The sequence below is a fragment of the Sciurus carolinensis genome, chromosome 10, assembly GCF_902686445.1.
Source record: "Sciurus carolinensis chromosome 10, mSciCar1.2, whole genome shotgun sequence".
Taxonomy (NCBI): Eukaryota; Metazoa; Chordata; class Mammalia; order Rodentia; family Sciuridae; genus Sciurus; species Sciurus carolinensis.
In genome coordinates, this window is record NC_062222.1 from 116,337,243 (window position 1) to 116,359,382 (window position 22,140).

General features: G+C 32.8%; 1 protein-coding gene across 8 annotated transcripts in view; it reads right to left on the reverse strand.

Moving 5' to 3' along the window:
• The window catches only part of Pcdh7 (protocadherin 7), a 389,130-nt gene that overhangs the window by 130,489 nt on the left and 236,501 nt on the right, over window positions 1-22,140 (reverse strand). Inside the window, exon 4 of one of the 8 annotated variants that reach the window (XM_047565818.1) lies at window positions 16,028-16,490. The exons of the other annotated variants lie outside the window; for them this stretch is intronic. Within the exon in view, the coding sequence (XP_047421774.1) occupies window positions 16,408-16,490 (83 nt within the window). The 3' untranslated portion in view covers window positions 16,028-16,407. Of the gene's footprint in view, window positions 1-16,027; window positions 16,491-22,140 lie in introns of those variants that run through there. 8 annotated transcript variants of the gene reach the window in all.

The window sequence follows — 22,140 nt, forward strand, 5'->3', positions numbered from 1 at the left end:
TACAGCAAATTTGCAGGGGAGAAAAGGAAGAAAAGATGAATTAGAAGTCTGCAAATCACAGCCAGCCACTCCAATTCTCTTGTTCAGTATTGGAAACAATGTATAATACAGATTCATTAAGTATCTTGCCCTCCACCTATTAATTTATTCTTCTCAGGAAACCCATATCAGTGTTTACAGTTAAATCCATTTTACAGATGGAAAATTGAAGGACAGAGAGATTGAATATTTTCCAAGTCACTCAGTTTGTAATTTGATGAAGAGGTCCAATCAAGGCCATGAGGTGGTACCAGTGCCTCACCTCTAAGGTAGCATTTCAGATTTCCCTAAGGGATTTTCACATAGTTTTATTGATTATATCTGCTTTCTCCTATAAACAATGGTAGACTTTTAATAGAGCCATACGTAGCAGAATACTTCCCAACAGTTATATAAGGTTTTGTTTCTCATTTAAAAATGAGCTGAATTCACATTATATGTGAAATCAACTCTGAAACTTTTCTTATATCTATTTTGAATCTTAACAGGACTTTTTTTTTAATTTAAAAAAAGATTATGCCTGAATAGATGTGTCTCTTCGGTCATGAACACTGGGATTCTCAGCTGAGATTTGTTTCTCTGCAGTTATAATAAAGTCCTTTTACCACTGGTCTTCCACATGATCAATTTTGGTATTATCTTCTTAAAATTAGGCTAATCATTTTTTGTTCTGTGTCTTGTGCTTAAAAAAAATGTTTAATAGTCCCAAATCCCTTTTGAAAATAGATAAAATGTATATGAATAAATGGAAGTGATAATGCATTATGATTAAATATTATAGGGGCCTATCATCTTATTGATCCTAATCCCAGGATGTATAATTGATCCTTTTATAATGATATTTAATTTAATGGCTCTAAATACATACCCCAGCCATCATAATAATTGCTGTAATTTATTGAGCCCTTAGTTTGTGCCACATAGTAATTTAAGTATGTTATGTGTATTTCATTTAATTTGTATGGCAACTACATAACATGGGCACTATCACCAATCCCATCTGGCAAACAAATAAATAAGGCTCAAGATGAAGTTGACCAAAGCTGCACAGCCAAAAAAGTGAAGAAGTTGGACAACAATCTTGAACATGAGCTTCAAGCTTGACCTGTCAGCCATGACTCCAAACCTACACCATTCAACTGAACTTCCCACAATAATGGAAAAAAGCTATGGGGGAAAAATGGCTAGTGTGACTGAGTGAGTGGAGTTTTAATTTTATTTAATTTTAATTAATGTAGATATAAATCACCTACACTCAGCCAATGGTTGCCATATTAATAGTATAGCTATCATGTTTGCTTCATTTTCATCTTACAAAAATTATAAACTTAGCCCATTTCCACTTGTACTTGTAAAGTTCTTCTGATTCGGAACAAAATAATGTTAATAAACACAGTGAGAAAAAAAATCTTATTTTTTTGAAATCACATGATGCTGATAACCTAACAGAATGGGTTACTAGGGAAAACATATTCATAAACAATTGCTTTCCTATTTTAGGTATATTTTGAAATCCATTTCAAACTTGGTTTCTGGTTTTCCATCTGTTCTTGGTTTTCTTTTTGAAGAAAGGGTGGAGACATCCTAGACAAACTCTTTAGGCATTTACTCCCCAACAAAAGTGGCTTTACCAGTGACACATCCATTTATGTACATTTCTTCCTTTGCATCACTTTTCCTGTAAAACCCTGTGACTGGGGAGATACTCATAGCAAACAAATGCTAAGGAGTGTCACTTTCAGTTTCTCAAATCTTCCCATTATAAATAGCTCAAGCAAACACTCAGTTCCTCATTTAAAAAAAAAAAAAAAAAAAAAACAGATAAAACAACTAAAATCTGCAGAACAGTTGATGCATTGCCATATATTTTAAAAGACAAACCATTTGAAATTTAAGAAACCCTGCAAGCTGTAGGCATGTGATTATGCACACTTTTATGACAAGTAAGTTCAACTCAGACATGTGCAAATTTTACAGATAAACTGTTTTGTACAGTAAAATCACAAATACAGATTTTATAAGTTTTTGTTTTGTTTTGCCTTTTTTTAAAATTTATTTTGACTCTCATAAACTAAGTAAGTCATTTTGTGTGCTCTTGAAGCCAAATCTCTTGAAGTATATCTCTAAGGACCAAAAGGTAGCTCTTCCCTCTACAACCTGTGTGATCTGCATATTCACTCTCCAGGCCTCAGAAGGCTTTGAGAATGGCATTACTTGGCCTATGTAACCTATAATGCTGGTCCATAAAAAGAGAAAGAAAACATAGTTCATTCAATGTTAGCTAAAATGAAGAAAAGGGTATTATTTATTTCATGAGTGATGAAAAAAATGAGGGTAACAATAAAGGGCAGATACAATTGCTAACAGAAAGCATTTAGTATTTTCTGGAGTGAAATGCTTAAGTGTAGAAGCTTCTTTCAGATGTCATTGTTCCTCTAGACAGAAAATTTCTTAGTAAGATGCCACTATTTATGATTCACTTTATTCATGGTCAATAGAAGCAAAAGTTTTTCATTGGAAAAAAAGAATTCAAAAGTAACACACTTAACTGGTAGGTAATCCACAGGCTTAAAACAAATCAGCTTTGGTAAGAAATTTTAAATAAGTATGATTCTATCTCTTCTAAACTAACTCTGTCTTTTTAAAATACTGCACATTAATAAAAAATGTGAAAATAGTTGTTATTTTTAAAGGGATGCATCTATCTATGGAAATGTTAAGGTTTAAGTCAAAGTCATCTCCACAAAGCTAAAGTTGGGGCTAATTAAAGTATATAAATTACTCTTCTTCTGACCTCGAGGAGATAGGAGCAGGCTGGCATCAGCCCGAGCTGTGATCTCAGCAGGGGAATCATGATTACAAATGGCACAGAGCCTCAGATATTGCAGGAATGCTCTTGTCAAAATATTTGGGGCTATAACTATAGTCAGAATCAATACAGCAGACACGTTCATCATTCTCAGCTTGATTTTTCTATTAAGTTAAGCTGAGAATACCTCAAGGAGTAATTATTTCATGCCAAAATTATTGTAAAATTTGCATTAATTACTAAAGCATGACTTTATTTAAAGAAATATTCTACTTGGGTGAAATTTTGTTATTGGCTTACTTGGTGTATTTTCTAGTTTTCTTGGGTTTTATTTCTGTTCCTACTCAAGTCATGCATCATAAACTAATTTTGTTAGCATCATGCAAAAAATCTTGCCCTCTATACCCAAGAGTCATCTAACTAGGGCCTATAACACTACCAGGATTATTTATGCCAATTTATTTTAAAAAACAGTCTACATTAAATATATGGGAGCACTTTGAATGGTACAGTGAAACTGCCGGGCTATTAAGTGCTATTAAATCATGAACGGTGCTTCAAATAGGAATGATGTGTCTAGTTTGGAACTGTGCGAACATGTACTGCTGGTGAAATCATGGTGCCTGGATGTTTATCATTTCATCCCTTGGAGAGGCTAATGTAGCCCAGAATAAAAAAGTTTGACTAAGAGCATGCTTGTTCTCTTTGTATCTATTGGTTAAATAATGATCACTCTATTTTTAAATTTATTATGTTCAAGTACATGTGTTTATAAACATGCTGATAATTCCCAATGAGGTGAAAAACAGAAAAATTGACAGAATTTATGGGGGTGGAGGAATGCTTAAAGTTGTTTACAATGCCAAAGCAGCTTGTCTTATGTATTAAATGAAGCTATATTCTATTATATTGGTTCAGCGTATTTGATCATTATTTTCAGGAGTTTATAATTAATTTCAATAGTACAGTCCAAATGATGCTTCTGTTGTTTTGTTGTTGCTTACAATTGTTCAATTGGACTTCAATGTTATACTTGTTATGAAAATAATAACAGTGTTGATCATGGAATGAGGGGTAAATATTTTTGTTTCCAACATATTATTGGATTTTCTCTTCATTCATGTAACTATTCCCAACAAGAAAGACAACAACAAAAGGTACATTTCCAAACAATCTCTCTATTATAAGGTTTTGGCTCACTTTCTTCACCTGATCGTTTAAAAACTGTGTTAGTAGGTTGCTTGAAATTCCCTTTTAAAATGTAAGTCCACGCTGATAAACGTGTGTGAGCTGTTTGGGTGAATACAAGTTAGCTGAGTGGTTGTATATTTGAATGTGTATTTCTGTGTGTATGTGTGTGTATATGTACATGGTCATCAAACACATTAGATATATAACTATATACAGAAACACAAACACAATTAACAGAATCTGAGGTCCCATTCAATGAAAGCTCTCATATATATTAGGGAAGCTCCAAGTTGTCCATGGTCTTGTAATTCTCATTAATTATGTATGTATAAGCATGTGTTTAACATTTTATCTTGAAAATATATTTAAACTATTTAAAAATATATTCTCAAGAAAATTTCAGCACAAAGTGCACATTGGTTTTATCCTTTTATGTTTTTGGAATCAAAATATATTACATGATTTTGCCTAATACACTTTTTAATAGAATGTGAAAGTCAAGTTGTGGCATATGTCAGGAGCTTTCTGTTTTCCCAGGGACTTTTGTTATAGATGGTTTAATATTTAGCTAACATGTCCTTACTAGAATCCATGAAAATAAGAGCTTACGTTGAATTGAGATACTAATGTGACACACATTTTTATCATCAAAACGGTTTTGCACACTCTACCACTGCCCAGGTCCTTGTTTTACCAAACAATTAATATACTTTTGAAGTTTTGCCATCTTTGTAAACGTGTTCATATGTGTGTATATGTGGATCCCAAAATGTATAAAATATGCCATCATAGAAAAATGAACAGGTACCATGAAAGATAATAATACCATCCCCATTTTATCACCATTTTGCCAGATTTAAGAACATTTTGGGAGAATACACAATTCTGTTGTCCTAAAGTTTTTTGTTTTTTGTTTTTTTTCTTTTTCCTTCTTTTTTGGCACAGGGAATTGAATTCAGTTTTACTAGATTTTGTACAGATAAAGTTTTTGCTGTTTCTTTTTCTTTTCTTTGTCTCTATATTCTTTGTGTCACATGAATTCATGGGAGGAAAGCGACAGGAAAGACATGAGAAGAAAGCCCTGAGTACGTGCATCCTGCTGTCTCTTCAGTCTTGTCCCTGCTGAAATCGTCCTCTGTTTCCCTTCACAACATTCAGTAAAACTCTTCCACAGTATGGCCACAAATTTACACCCTCTGAAAATAATTTCCCAGAAAAACAGGTCATTTAACTCTATGTTGATAAAGTACAAGGATCTGTTCAAAACTCAGCTGATTCTTTGTTTTAAAAAAACAGATTTTATAAACTTCATTCCTCTCAGATCAATACGTTCGGATGTGAACCAGCTATCTACCTATATACACTTTCCTGGAGGAATAAGTGAATCTGTTCCAAATAGAAGCCCCTTTGGTTATGAAGGCATTCTTCTAGTTTTAACACCTACGGACCTTATTTTCTTAATGTTAGAACTGACAGCAGAAACCTACTGCTGATTTCCGTTATTTTGTAAAAACTCTGCCCACTTCAGCCTTCTCAGTGGTAAAGCTAGTCCAGATGGGACCATGAAATTTTTGCAGCAAGTTGTACAGCACATAATTTTGTTCAATAAAGTTATTATGCCACACACAGCTGTATACTGCCATATAAATGAGCACATGTGCAATAGAATTCTTGTATTATAAGTTTTGTAAAACTAAAATTGAGATTATACAGCCACACACAATAATTTATTTGAAACATCAACATGTGCGTTGCTCTAGGGTTACACAAATGGTACCATTCCTTTTCCAAGAGAAAACGTTTGTCTTTTAATATTCAATATTAACACAAATGTTTTCCTCAGAATTATAGTCTAAATTAGGTGCTTTAAAATACATCAATAAATCATTAACTTCTTACTTTAACATATTAGATCTATAGAAGAATCAATTCTCCCTAACAATGGTGAGAGAACCTAATCACTCTCTAAATTTACTTTTAATTAGCATCATCTGCATTAATTGGTGTAGCTGATAGCAAAACATTACAGCGCATTGCTATTTTATATTTGAAATGTAATATATCTCTTGGTCTCACATCTCTCCAAAACAACCTTAGTCATTTTTTTCTGCAATCCCTCAGTAAATATTTTCAGATGTATTGCTCAAGAATTTTCTCTAGGACACTTAAGGATACAAAGCTATGTTAGGAATGCTCTATTCAAATGAGTTTCTAGGTAACAATTTGGTCTTGATTTCCTCTGACTGTTTGGAAATATCCTCAGAAATATTTTTCTTTTTCTTCCATTCTTTCCTCAAATTCATTATTTCTCCACCAAATATTTGGATAACTCAAAGGAAATGCTGTGCAATCAGCTAATAGCTAAGAAGGAAGAATTTACCATATATTACAAGCTTCCTGTTGCCAGTGGCAATGCTGTTATTACATACTTGTAATAGCATGCCTGTAATACTGTTATTACATTGTTTCCTGACAACAGTTAACAAAAGACAGGTTATTCTTCCATGATCCTGATGGGTGTAGGTAAGACCACATAACAAACATCAAACAAACAAAAAACACAGAGCTCTAAGAAGTTATCAAAGGTAACACAACTATGGGGAATTATAGATGTACCATAAGCTGTGATTTAGGTCTTCTGACCCCAAAGTCCAAGGTGCTTGCTGGTATACCATATATTCTAATGGTTCAGGTTTCTTCTCTGCAGAGGTAGACTACGAACACATTAATAACAGACCTTTTGTTTCAATAAAAACCAGAAATGGGTCTAATCAAAATAAATTCCTCACATTTGGCCCCAGACCTATAACTTTGTAATAAGAGCTCTCTCATCAATTGCATATTTTTTAAATCACCCTTTCAGTGTAATCTGTTGTCTTAAATACCCTACCTTCTTTTACTAGAGATACAATATCAATGATATCATTGCTCTACTTAGTTGTTTACAAGAAAATTTTGCTATTCTTTATTAGTTCATTTTTTCCTTCTTTTCAAATTCATTGAATCCTTCAATTCAGGGAATTCTACTCTGGAAATATATCTCTAGGCAGTTGTAATCAAATAGTACTATGTCTCAGATTCTTGTTAAATCATGGATTGCTAAATCCCAGGCTCAGGGCTTTTGATTCAATAGGCTTCCAATGGGCCTCAGGCAACTGACATTTTGGGCAAGTTGCCAGGTAATGTCAACAAACTGCTCCAAGGACCATATTTCAGGAAGATTTCTTCTACTAAGTTCTGTTAGCCTTTGTCCACAGTGATTGAATCATATTCTCATCATACTGAGACAACCACCAACATGAACTGGGTATTTTTATCATTTCCTCCCTGCCCCCATCCTATTTATCCTGTACAATTCTAATGCATAAAATCACAAATCCTGTAGTTATTCAATTAACTAACACTGCTCTATTCTCTAAATGGAAACCACTGTTGGAAGGTCAAGAGGATACCACAACCTAGAGTTTTCATCTGCTCTGCTTTGGTTCTTTCTGGCAGTTTTCCTTACCGGAAGCCCTTCCTTCCATCTCAGTATGACCAACTACCATTTAACTTTCAAAGTCTATTTCAAAGGTCATTTTCTTTGCAAATATGTCCAATATTTTCCTGGAAAAGTTCATAATTTCCTACTTTGAACTTTTATTTTGTTTAAAAATAGTTCAATTAATTTTTTCATTATGTTTTACTTAATTAACACTTTTAGTTCCTTTAGAGATTAATTTCTATTTGATTGAACCCAAGGATGCTTAGCCACTAGGCCACATCTGCAGCTCTTTTCTCTTTTTCTTTTTTTTCTTTTTTTTTCCTTGAGATAGTGATTACTCAGGGCCTAGCTAAGTTGCTGAGTCTGGCTTTGAATTTGCAATCCTCCTGCCCCAGCCTCCTTAGTCACTGGGATTATAGGCATGGGCACCACACCCAGGCAAAATATTAAAATATATTTGGGTACTTTATGATTATTTATTTCTCATATTCCCCAGTAAAAATAAGGACAAAAGTTAGATAATTTGGCTTGCTGTCTTTCCTTTAGTAAATGTTCTTTAAAAATGTTTTGAGTATAAATATATTATTCAGCATATTTTATCACCAACACATTATGCTCATTCAAAACTAGGTTGAGGAAAGTGTTCAACATTATTTGCATACTTTAAGAAAAAGTAACTTGTATAGGCACATGTTTCTGAGGCAAACGTCTGAGTCAATGGACAATTATTTTTGTGTAATTTGTCACTGCATTTAAATACATACAGATTTTGCTGTGATCAGTGCCTCAAAATCTGACTGTCTCTACCCTCAGTTTTAGGATTTTACCTGTTGCAGGAATATTTGAAATTTACTACCATCCACACCCATATTTTCTAAATAATACAGATTTCTAAATAATATAAATTCTAAATTTATTGAAATAGATCTCTAACCTGAAGGTTTTCAGAATCTAACAAAAGTGTCCAAGATGGGATTGAAATTACTCTGAACTAATTTTTACAGCAAAAATATTTTCCTTCCATGTCATAACTGACTACTAATATTGAAGACAATTTTTTACAATAATCATTTCTTAAATGAAGAAGAGAGCTCTGTAAGTATACAGAATTATAAATAAATTTATTTTGCCTTCCTCAATTTAACTTTATTTTATCTATCTTTTTTTTTTTACCTCCTTCCACCCCATTTTATCTATCTTTACATGGCAAATTGCTGACTAAAATTTTCTACGTGAAAATAATGTAAACTTTCCAGGAAGATGTTTTTCATTTCATTGGTGTGAGCAAAGCAAAAAAGCAAAAAGAAAGCAAAACTCAAAAAAAAGAAAGAAAATACTCAGCTTTTTAAAATACCCATGGTATTTAAATCTCCATGTTTAGAGTTTACTGATTTTACTATTATAATTTTGGCAATTAGTAGCCAATTTAGCTTTGTTCAATAGGGCAAATGAACAGTGTTCTTAAGTTTTGTTAAATCATTATTAATACTGACAACAAGAAAACAATTTAAACATTGTAATTCAGAGTAGAATATCTTAAAAGATGGGCTTAATTTAAAACCATGAATTGTTACCTTTGAAAAAGTCTTTGAGTCCTTTTGTGTAAAAATACAATGACCAAATTCTGACTTCTAAGCTCTACTCTCAACAATTGTTGTATAATTAAGTCTAGTTATCTTCCAATATAAAAAAACACAATGGTGAAAAATGGGTCTAATCAACTACACTCTCAAAATAAGAGGAAATTTTTTCCAGTATCTGACAACATGTTGCTAAATATCTGGCATAGTTTTTGAGCAGACTCACTTTTCCCTTAACAGTAGCCTGTCCCAAGATAATTTGTTTGAGCAGGTATGCCAAACAAACAGTCTCATGAAGGGGCAAAAAATTAGTTTTCTTCTTCCTTTTGTTTGGCTTTGTCTCAAAACCTTTTCTTCTTGATGAAAAGTCTAATGATTCTATCCATGCTGAAAAACGTGCTTACCCATTGGAATTCACACTCTGTTCTTTCTGAGGTGTCTATTGCGTCAGTTATTAATCTGCCTGAGGAATATAGTAAATGATGCCAATCTCTGAGGGATTTTGATCCAATTAGTGCCACCAAATTAAAATGGACAACTTAGTTTTCCTATGTTCTTATGTATTAGCCATTGGCTATGACTATTTGGATAAGATAAAAAATTATAATAAGTTTAGAGGTCTTAGATGATAACAAAAATCAGTACCAAAAGAAAAGGAGAGGGGATATTCTGAAGAAAGAAACTGATGTTTTTCATGAGGGAGAGAAGAGAAGATAGATGACAGATAGATAGATGATAGATGGATTTTTATATTTTATCTATTGCATTAAATGTTAATATATGTCTAAACATTGAACTAGGTAGAATAATGACCACCTAAAGATGTCCACATCCTAATCCCAGGAATCTGTGAGTATGTCGGATTGTGTGACAAAGGAGCGATTGACGAAGCAGATCATTTGACCTTGAGATGGGAAGATTTCCCCTATTTGTTTAGGTGGATTTAATGGAATCATATGGTCCCTATAAGTGCAAAGGGAGGCAGAGAGAGAGAGAGTCACACAAGTTGCAGTTGCCATGTTAAAAGTACTTTGTAAAATGTTGCTTTGAACACCAGGAAGAGATGGCCACTAATAAATAAAGTTGGACAAAGTAAGAATAATTCTTTCCCAGGAGCCTGGAAAAGGAATGCAGCCTTGCTGACATCTTGATTTTAGCCCAGTGGGATCCACTTGGGACTGCCAAACTCCAGAATTAAGAGATAATAAATTAGTATTATTTTAAGTTACTGGAAATTTGTTACAATAGTAATTCAAAATCAACATATACTTGCATCATTGTTTATCTTTAAGTTGCAGAAATTTTCTTTTTCTTCCTTTTTTCTTTTTGAACCCAGGGCACTTTACCACTGAACGACAGTCTCAGTTCTTTCTATTTATTTATTTATTTAACTTTTGAGATAGGATCTTGCTCAATTGCTTAAGGACTTACTAATTTGCTGAGGCTGACTTTGAACTTGTGATTCTCCTGCCTTGGCCTTCCAAGTTTCTGGGATTACAGGTATGCGGCACCATGCCTGGTCAGAATTTTTCTTTGGTGCATTAAGATAAACCATGACTGCATCAATTCTGACCAATATAAATACAATGCAAATTGCACCTGAGGGCCACAGAGATAACTTAAAATATCATTATAGTCTTGTTTTTAAAAAAGCAAATAAATAAAAATAACACTAATATGAATGCTATTCAAACCAATATATTCAAAATATCATTGCATCAATATGTAATCAATATGAAATCACTAATAAGATATTTTTCATTCTTTTTGTCTGTACTAAATCCTTTAAATCTGATATGTCTGTTAATACAGCACATGTCAGTTTGGACTAGCCATACCTTCAATTGTTCTGTTGTCCCAGTTGGCTAGTAGCATCTCTATGAGATGGCAGAGATCTGTATATTGAGATATTTTAGCTTCCTAAGTCAAGTCAATTTTGGTGACAGTTTTAAGTATGACTATCTGATTTGAAAAGCATAATTTTTATGATTGTACCTATTTCTAATAAAGAAGTAATTTCTTTATATATTTTCAAAGTAGACTTTGACTTTCACCAAGACATTGCACAAAAAGTACAAACTTGAGCACATAAACCTATTGGTTATTAAATTCAAACATTATTAGGAGCAACTCAACATATAAATTATTTTCAAATAACTAAGTAGAATTCATGGTATTCATCTCTTTGATGCCTTTAAGATGAGATGTTAGAAGGCTGATCTGAGTTTTATGCAAATATGATTTTGTCATCTATCTTTCCAAATATAAATTTCTGTTTTCCTATTTGATTTTGACTATTGAAAGCTAAGAATCAAATTTGGGTGGTACGAAATAAAGACAAACAAAAACAAATCTGCTTCTCTTCATCTGCTTCAAATGGCTGCTTATTCATATCACAGCATAATGTCACAAATCTATCATGGGTGGTCTATTCAGTGACACTGACCTGAATTAGCCAGAGATTGCCTTTGAGAACACAGAGACTTCAGGTCATCATGTCCCATGGCCAACTAAATTTTATGACTGTCCAAGTCTTGCAATTTGACATCATATATATAAAGGCAAGAATGCAGAGCTTATTCTTAAGGACATAGTATATGTACTTTTCTTTTTCATTTTTTATTATCATTTTTTCATTTTTACAGACTGCATTGTACTTTTAAAAGGATAAGCATTGTAGATTATGAGAGTTGATAATCCTCTATCAATTATCTCCAATCAATTATCAGAGTTGATAATTCTGAGAGATTTTTATTCCAACCTAAACAGGTAGGAAAAATATTTTCCTCCGTTAGGCTTGGTTTTCTAGATAGAACTGATTCTTCTTCTGCATTTCAAATAACTCTACTAATACCTTGAGTTATCTACTAGGCAATTTAGTGTACATGCTATTCAAACATGTATGGTTTCTATTCAAATAGTTGCCAACCTTGCTTTCCTTTTTTTATTTTCTAGTTTTCAGACTTAAGTATTTTGGGGATGCTATAAACTGTGAACATAGACCCACAAAAAAGTGCTCTCTTCTAAACATTTGATGAACATTGTAGTTTTTTAAAGTATTTTATCCCAATCTTTTACTTAATATGTAAATATTCCTACCCTAAGCCTTTTTTTAAAAGATCATCATTATTTAACTAAAAAATTTAAATGAAAGTGTTTTTCAAAACTTTAAAATGATATTCTTTCTGTAAAAAAAAATAAAAATAAAATTACATAGTTTTCTTGTCCTAATTTGTTTTTTCTTATAAGACAGTATCAAAACCTAAAGAGACATTGAATCTGGTGCTCAGATATGACAATGCTTTTTTTTCACTATTACCTAATACTTACATTGGGGATGTATTTTCCCTGCAATTAAGAAAGTATCATGTTTTACGTATGCTATATGTACCATCATTATCAGTGTCATACTATCTTGTGACTTTGATGATCCCTTCTCCACAAACTTTAATTCCGTCTAGGTTATGGATGCATTAGATTCAAGGGACACTGTGAATTGCCTTGCAAAGTTCATACATAATACCCTGATATGAATTCATCTGAACACATTATTTCTTAAATTATTTGCCAAGTACAGTATCTATCCTCTTAAGATATTGCACATGACAAGTGCAGAAACTAGTGTTGGAAGAACCACAGACTGTCACCTTTGGTAGTTCTGAGTGGCAGTTTCATGTTTGTAAGATGTTTGTTGAAAAATAACAGAACAATTGACCTCAAAGGACTTTGATGTTAATAATAGTGGTTGGGGGCAGGGCATGAAGAGCTTGTTACATATACTTGGAGTCGATCTTTTTTTTTCTTTTTCTTTCTTCACATCCTACTTGGTAGCATCAATCCTTCTTTGACTGACATAAATGATCTACAAGATCAAAATGAAGGTCTCTAAAATTACAAGAGTTAGGGGCTGGGGAGATAGCTCAGTTGGTAAAGTGCTTGCCTTGCACCGCAAAAAAAAAAAAAAAAAAAAAAAAAAATTACAAGAGTTATTACTTAAGTTTGGCTGTGGTACATAAATAGCCCTATCTGAAAGCTAATGAGTACATGACTTGGAAATTTTATCTCCAAATGTAAAAACAAGAAGCCCAAAAGGAAGCAAGATTACATGTATTTTTCCTTTCTTGGGAATATATTTCAAATGCTTGAAAATACTATCATTTTCTCCAAACTATAAAGAATTGTTAATCTGAGGTGTCTTGTTAAGATCACCCCAAGTCTTTTTGTGTGGCTAGTAGAGGAAGAATTATTAAAATCCACTGATACTGTTTATATTTAGTTGTGTTGGAAATTATCCATTGCTGTGCACAAAAGTCAAAACAATGCAAAATATTCCTTTTGAGAATTTGTTGCAATCAAATGACCGTTTTGCAACATAAAGAATAAGAAACACTGGCTGATGTGCTGACTTCTGCTTAGTTAACACTGGGAGCCTTGCAAAATGATGCTCCATGCTCCTTTTTACTACCTCATGGTGCTATGAATCATTATTAGCCCTGTTTATTGATAAGGAAATGAATGCCTTGAAAGGCTTAGTTATTTGCCCAAGGTCAATCAGCTAGTCACAGAACTAATACTTGATCCCCTGTTTGTTTGACTCCAAAGCCAGGGCTCTAACCAGCACACAGGAACAGTTTGAAAGATAACTCCATGATTAATAACTGCATGAAATCTTTGTATAAATAATTATTGAAAATTCACTAATAAGGAAAATTTGTGTTTGTATATTTTTATATTTTGCAAACATGATATATTGTACTATATTAGTTACATACAAATTATATATATTATATAAATAATATCTTAATCTTTAACAATATTTTAAGTGTATTCAGTGAAGGAGGAAGTTAAAAACACTAGAAGTCAAGATAAGTAGTCTGGAGTTAGCAAAAGAACACAGAATGTTCACAGGAGTCATCATCAGTTTTATTCCTCGGTGTCATTTCAAATGCAAAATTGAAAACGTTTAAACTTTTCCTTTTAAAATTAAATGAGAAGATTAGCATCTAAATCTGCACTGTTTAATATGATTACCACTGGCCAAATGTGGCCTTTTAAATGTAAATTAAGATTAAATAAAATTTGAGAAAAAAATCAGTTTTGGTCTTGGAAGCATTGATCTAACCGGAACTAAGGACTAAGTGCTGCTTCAGATAAGGATGCTGGACCCCAAACTCTCTTCCCATATATATACTTCATCCTCTTTTCCTTTCTCACAACTACACTCTTCAGAGAAAGGTAAACTGTCAATTTTATGTTATCTTTCACAGGATCCAGTGGACATACTGTTTAAATGCAAAGAATGACTGGCAAATGGAAACTGACCAGAAGACTCAGGAGCAGGTCTCAGCAAATGGAATAACTCAGGAGATATCTTTTTAAGACCCATAGTATTTCAATGGTGATTTGAGTAGTTCCAAATTATGGTGAAACAGGAAAAGTGTGAAAATACAGACTTTGGGGTTTTTTGCGGTGGTGGGATAGAATTCAGGGCCTCCTGCATGCTAGGTAAATTCTCTGCCACTGGACTATATCCCCAGACCTGTGGATGACTTTCTGAAAAGCGTAACATCTGGACTGAAGGAAACAGTCTGAGGTAAACAAGAAATGAGCATTCATGTCTATAGCATGTGTCCCTTCAAGAGAAGAAAGTAGGATGCCTTCCTTCCAGACCGTTGAAAAACCCCAATTTTGTTTCTTTACACATGTAAAGAATTATAGCTAATTATGTTATACTCATTATAAAAAGAGGGCATGGTGTTAGGTGTGATGTGTTCACCAAAAGCTCACGTGTGAGACAATGCAAGAAAGTTTACAGGAGAAATGATTGGGTTATAAAAGTATTAACCCAATCAGCAAATTAATCTCCTGAAGGGATTAACTGAGTGGTAACTGAAGGCAGGCAGGGTGTGGCAGGAGGACTTGGGCCTCTGGGGGCATGCTTTTGGGGTATATATTTTATATCTGGCTACTGGAGTCTCTGCTGTCTGATCACTATGTGAGCTGCCTTCCTCTGCCACACTCTTTCACATGGAGCCGTGAGGAATAGAGCCAGCTGTCTATGCCTGAGACCTCTGAAACTGTGATCCCCTAAATAAACATTTCCTCCTTAAAATTGTTCTTGTCAGGTCCTTTAGTCATAGCAGTGAAAAAGCTGACTAAAACACATGGGGTTATTATTAAGAGTTTGCATAAAAGACTTATTCAAGAGTTTGTATTTTTAAATGAGAGATTGAATGAGATAGCATTTTAGATTGTGAAACCTTCGAATACAAATGGCCCACATGATGCTACACCCACTTTAATCGCATGAAAATTGTTTCAAGAATAAAGATTAATATCATTGGCATCTTTATTTTTAAAATCATTGATGATTATTATAATCACAATAACATTCATCAACTATAAAAATCTGGTGGATTATATGATTGCTTTGCCCAAGTCTACATAATACCTCCTTAATAAAAGTTTACCCAAGGTAGATCAACTTAAGGCTTCTTAAATAATGTGCTGGAAAAAAAAAATTGCAAATATGTAAACTATATAATTTTCACAAGAGAAAAAAAGAATATTTTGAGGCATTGGCTAAAAAGGGTGAGAATATTTTCTTTTCCCTCACATACAGAATTTAATATATTCAGGAACTGAAGGATGATTGATAAATAATAGATAGATAGGTACACATATATACATGTACACATTACCCCACTTCTATGAGACCATATCACTGCTTATGTTTCTCTCCCTAGGTACAAAATTTATGTGTTTTATTAAAATAAAATGCCAACTGCTTGATCTTATTTAATCGATTATATTACATTAAAATTTTATTATAATTATAAAGAGAATCAGCCAAATAGAATTCAATATTTAATCCTTAGTGTAATTAATTCTGTTTGTGATTCCTTGGTCCATTATTAATCTCTATCAACATTCTAACCTAGTCAACCTTTGTATTACATTTTCATATATCACATATATTGTTGAGCACACTACAAAAAATAAACAGCAAGTGAATAAATTCCAATGTGTTTTTTCAGTCACATCTTGAGGAAAAACTTTTGATGATAAACAAATAATGATTGATTCATTCCTCTCCCTCTCTCCATTTCTCTCTTTTTATTTGAAAGCTATTGTTTTGGGGACGGTGTCAGGTAATCAGCAGTAAGTCTGCAGTGGACAGCAAGGCCCTCATTCAGACATTAGCTAGCTTGTTCGACTTTCTCAGTTTGGTCATTTGTATCTAACTCATTGAGTCTTCTACCAGTGACCTCCAAACATTGCCTAAGGGTGGGTAAGGAAAGAGGTTAGCTCTTAAGGGTGTTGTGCCTTGTCTTTATAAGTACTGCCATTCTTTTAGTACCTGTAGTTCCTTGGAATGGTGCGGCACCTGTAAAAGGTTAATGAGCATAGAGACTTTCAGGCATAATGCAAATTACAGACAGACACTACACAGACATTTCATCGATAAACAGACAAGCAACATGCACACTGCAGGCACACTACAGGTGGCAGGTATTACTGCAGCACCACCACTGAGAAATCTTACATATTATTGAGATATATATGCTAGGTGAGGTATTATTTTTAAGCTCTACCTAAAAAAGGGAGAGAGAAATCATTTTCCAACAGCTTTCAGGTCTACCTATCATAGTTTGATATACAACCACATATATCTATCATACTTGCTTTTACAGGTCATTAGAAATCTCTTCAACTTTATGAAATAAAACAGAGAAACAAGTATATATATATATTTTTTAAAGCTCAATCTACTCTATCAAAAATGTGTTGAATTCACAATCCAGGCACCTTGTCTTTACTATATTAAACTTTTTTTTTTTTTGCTGCTAAAAGTAAATTGTGGTCTAAACCATCTGCAATAAAATATTTTAAATAGATTTGAACTCTCTGACCCGTTAAAAAAGTCGAGTGAGGACTTTCAAATTGCAATTTAAATAAAGAAATCAAGCCGTTGGCTTTTCTAAAAATCTTGAATTGTCTTCAAAATTGCATCCATTGCTGTATGAGAATCATCAAGCATTAATGTACATGCATTAATACTACCATCATTGCAGAGGGCCTGCAGAGAAAGAGTTCTTCCATTCCCAGTTTCATTTTTTTTAAACAAATCTCTTGCTAATTTTGTAGCACTCAGCACTAATAGAAAAGTAATCAAATTAGCATTAGCAGTTCATGTTCAAGCTTCAATTTGTATTGCTACAACATCAAAGTGAAAATATTTGCATATCAAAAGTAGAAGAGGTGGGATTTAAATGAATTTAGTGTATTACACAAACTAACTAGGCCTTGATGGTAACTTAAATGATAAATTGTTCACAAATATAGAAATTGAATATATTTATAATTCTTTTCAAAAAACCCCCCAAGGCCTGGGTACTAAATGCTAATGAAATATGAATATTAGAAAAGAATGGAATATGACAGTGCATATGGAAAATGTTAGGTTTCTCATAAACTGAGAACTCTGTTTAAATTTGATTCAGACTGTAGTGTATACAATTGTTTATAGTAAACTAAGAATATGTAGGTGATAATTCTATCTAGCCACCCACTATCCACCTATCTAACATATTACAATATGCTAATTATTCTCAATATTTCACCATGTAGGGAATTAGAATAGAGTCGATACATTTGTGGGCATAAACATGCCAAAATAATGTGATTACCACAAAATACATCCCTCATTTTTTATCACACGCTATTATCATGCAGTTTCCATCTGCCTACCATGATGGCTAATGGTTTAATCTCCCTTTCTCATGTGGTGATTCATATGGCCAAATTGGGTGATGTACAATTTTTATGAATGGGTATTTTTATGCAACTCATATTTATGTGTTTTCCAGGGAATTCCATGTTTTCATAGATACAAATTTGGCTTTTAAAATAATTTATGTTTCTCCCTTAGCTCAGCCTCATCATGACAGTGACTTTAGTGAACCAACACTATTTGCAATATAATGTGTTTCTTATAAATTAAATATTTCCTAAAGTACCTAGGAGATTCTTTCCTCCTTGTCACACATTCTTGAATTGCCAAAATAGGTACTTCTTAGGTCTCGTTAGTATGTGACTATACATTAATGTTATTTGTTGCTTCATATTCCAAGTAATCTTTAAAATAAAACACATTTCTATGGCACTACCATGCTCTGAAAGACTCCTAAAATTATGTATAAGAATTAAATATATTCATTAATTTTTTGATCTTAAGTATCTAGAACAGAAAGAAAATGCTATTTTATAGTCATTCTCATGACTTAAAATTATGTAGCATAGTTCACTTATTACTAATGATGAAGTTTCCCAGAGATACTATCAATATTCACCACATTGTACAGCTATTAAATGAGGTTTATACATCTAATTTAAAGCCCATATGGGGAAGCTTTTGAGGCATTAGCTGGGACCCCTTACAGAAAAGATATCAGGAATAGGTGAACAAGCAAAAATACTTTCGAGTAGAAACTTGATAAAATATAGTTATGGATGATTACTTCTTTCTAATCTTCTTAGGTTATATATGTAAGCTAATTGCATGATATTTGGAGGTGAGCTGGCAAAGAAATAAGTGCTAACGTTTCCTTATTAATGGATCAGTTCTTGGACTTGAATTGTTTTGTTTTTGTTGCTTTTGTTTATTTTCATTTTCCTGTGAGTGGAAAAAGAGAACAATTTTTATAAAACAGTAGAATAATAATATTGATTAGCTTTATCCATCATAAAATCATACAGGACCAGACTGAGGAAAGGACCAGTTTCTCTACCCTATATTCTATGGAAATTGCCATTTTTCTAAAGGTATAAAATAGCACAATGTATTGGAGAATGTTATGCCCAAAGATGAGGATATTCTCAAATGTAGTCTGGTCATATTAGAATAATTTTAAATTTTAGATAAAAATTTGAATTGTACAAAGATCACCTTTGTCATTGTTCAACCATTTCTTCATAATGATATTATAGGATCATTAGACGGTTTTTGTAGAGGGAGCAAGTAAAATAAGGATTTCTTCTACATTTCTCACAAGTTTCACTTTGTACTTTTGCAACACTATCTAAATAATAGTGAATTATTTGATGATTTACAGTGGAAATGATTTTGTTTATTTTGAGTGCTTTAAGAAAAGTCCTTATAGCTAAAACCCATCTTCATGTTAGATAAAAATAATCCTATTCTCAGGAGAAAAAAGACTAATTAAAAAAGAAAAAACCTAAAAATGACCTCTTGGGAAGACAGGACAGAGATCTGAATATTAATGTAATCAGTAGCTGTCACTTATCATGCAAGGAGAAATCAATTGCAGGTCCAAAAAAAAAAAAAAAAGAAAAGAAAAAAAAAGCTGTAACTTACATGTCTTAAAACGTAATAATAGAAGGAAAATTTTAACATTTAAAGAACAACTCAATTTGTGGATTTTTTCCTTGATTTTTGAGAAAGAAGTAAAAATACCTATTTCAATTCTTTTACCTATTGCATGTAGAAAATTATACTGTTTTTCAAGATGATTCATATACAAGACTAGGGTTTCATTTTTAAAAGTCATAGTAATTAGATATTTGGGGGTTATGACAAGTTCCATCAAAATCAAGCTGATTAGCTTATTAGCTTATGAGTTATTTGGCCAATATAACTCCCAACTTGATGCCTTAGGTATAAATAGAGATTAAAGGTAAACTACAAAAGGAACCTTGCTGAGCTTGGGACTCCAAATACAAGTGAAATTTCTAAGCAAATCCACATTTGCAATGTACTCATGGACCCTTCCTTTCTTTTAATGGTATCACAAATCTTGCCTTTAGTCCCTGGCAACAAATACTGTTCAAAATTGCTGACCATTTCTCTCCACATGTTTGTATTTATATATGGCTGGCTTTCTGTCTCCCTAAAATGAGAGTTTTAATTAAGTTGTATTTGCCACATGCTACCTGGATTGCCTTATTGCCATGGGGTTCTCCTTTGAATTTGTCCTAGAAATTTTGCTGCCGTAGAAGAAGTAAGTAAACTGCTTGCCTGCAGAGGTGATTCATAGGAACTCAAAATGAATTTCTGGAATTACACATTCACAGGAAATTTACTCCTGGGTCCAATCTTAATTCTTTTCTTGAGGCACTGTCACCCTATGCTAATGATCACAAAATCATGGTCTTTTAGAGCTAGTCAAAAAGATCTATAATACTAGTGAGTCCAACTCCCTTATGTTTATGTATGAACATAAACAATGAGCATAGTCATTAATTTTTTTTCCAGATCACCCAATCTCAGAACTATGGATACTAGTGAAAGATGAAGAAGCCCAAGTACAGAAGTCTCAGAATTTGCTACAGAGAAATGTGGAATGTTTTTTGTTAAAACACCACAAAGGCCTTCTTCAACTCAGTGGTGTGGGGCATACACTATGGCAGTATCAAGTACAACAGACAAACAGAAATATACTGTTACAATTCTATTATTAGTATTTATAACAGCTCTAGTGCTCTTGATAAATGAAGCCACATTAATTAGTTTCAGGATCTTATTCTCACTTTGGCATATCCACTAGCACTTCTGAACATGCAATTAAAATATTTCAAAATGTCACTATGTTTCCATTCTACAAGAAATGCATACTGATGACTGCCACTTAATTTATACTAAGCCACATACATATAGAAACAAAAATGTTAACATCTTAGGTGTTAAGAAATTGCTAAAACTCTGCAAGCCGTGAAGTTTGATGAAAATGAAGCTATCAATGATTATACAAAATACAACTACACATTCATTTTTTCTGAATATGAAATCTCTCCTATTATATCAATTTTTAAAGGTGCAATTCTGGTAATATTTGTTTCACTTTTATTTTGGAAAATATAAATTTAATGAGGATTTTGGATTGCAATGAATGAAAGCAGAGAACTTTTTTTTTTCCCTTTGACATTTCCTAAGTTATCTCTTTATTAAACAAATAGCATAACTGATTTGAAAGTTAGATGCTGACCATGCACTCACTTTACAACCAGATATCCCCACATTTAAATATTTTGAGATTTCATCTTTGTCTAAAGAATAGTAGAAATTTATTCATAGTAAGTATATTTCAGAATAGTATTATTTTTTCTTTTCCTACTAAAAGAAAACTAGGTCTTAATTAGGTAGATGAGGATAAAAATACACGTATGCATGAAGATATAGGGGTGAAAGAAAGAGGGAGAACTTGAATAATATTTTTTCCAAGTCTTTGGCTAATGTAACTCCAACTTGATGTCTTAGGTTGAAGTAGAGACCAAAGCTAAGCTACAAATGTAGCCCTGCAACTCTTCCCTTGATCCTAGAAAAAGGTAAAAGATGTCTGGATAAGAGTAGAAACACAAAGTCAATTCTTTACATTTGAGAAGTCAATTTTTGCTGAAAGAATGTCACATATATCTGTCAGATGGCAACTGTAGTTAATGTTTAATGGCTAAAAAAAGTTATTTTCTCTTCAAATCTTTAAACCCTTTTCAGATCAATAATACAAAATGGGGGAGCAATAAAAGGGGAACATTAACCGAAATTGATTTTCATACATGTCTGAGTTTGTCAGGATGAACCCACCTACTATGCATAAACCATAAAACTCTAATAAAAAATAAATACAAAAACAACACAAAATTTTATAATTCTTACTCTGCAGTACACTTTTATTGGTATATGAGAAATAGTTTCAAGTTTTTTTTCTTATCCTGGAAAGGTGAAGGACAATAGAAGAGATAACACATGGAAAAGAGTGGAAGAAGATGTAACTGTTAATATGGGCAACATCAGTAAATTTTTTGGAAAAAAGACCCCAGGACGTCTGACATCCTCTGAGCTATTGTATATGTAATGTAGCTCATCATATATGTATTACCCAAAGGGTTAAGGTTTGTTTTGTTAGTTTACTTTGTAAAGGAAGAAATATGAAATGGAATACCCAAACAGAGTGTGGAGAGATGATAACTTCATCCTGAAGATGAAGCCTAACCTTGGTGTCTTGCTTGGATGGCAGTAC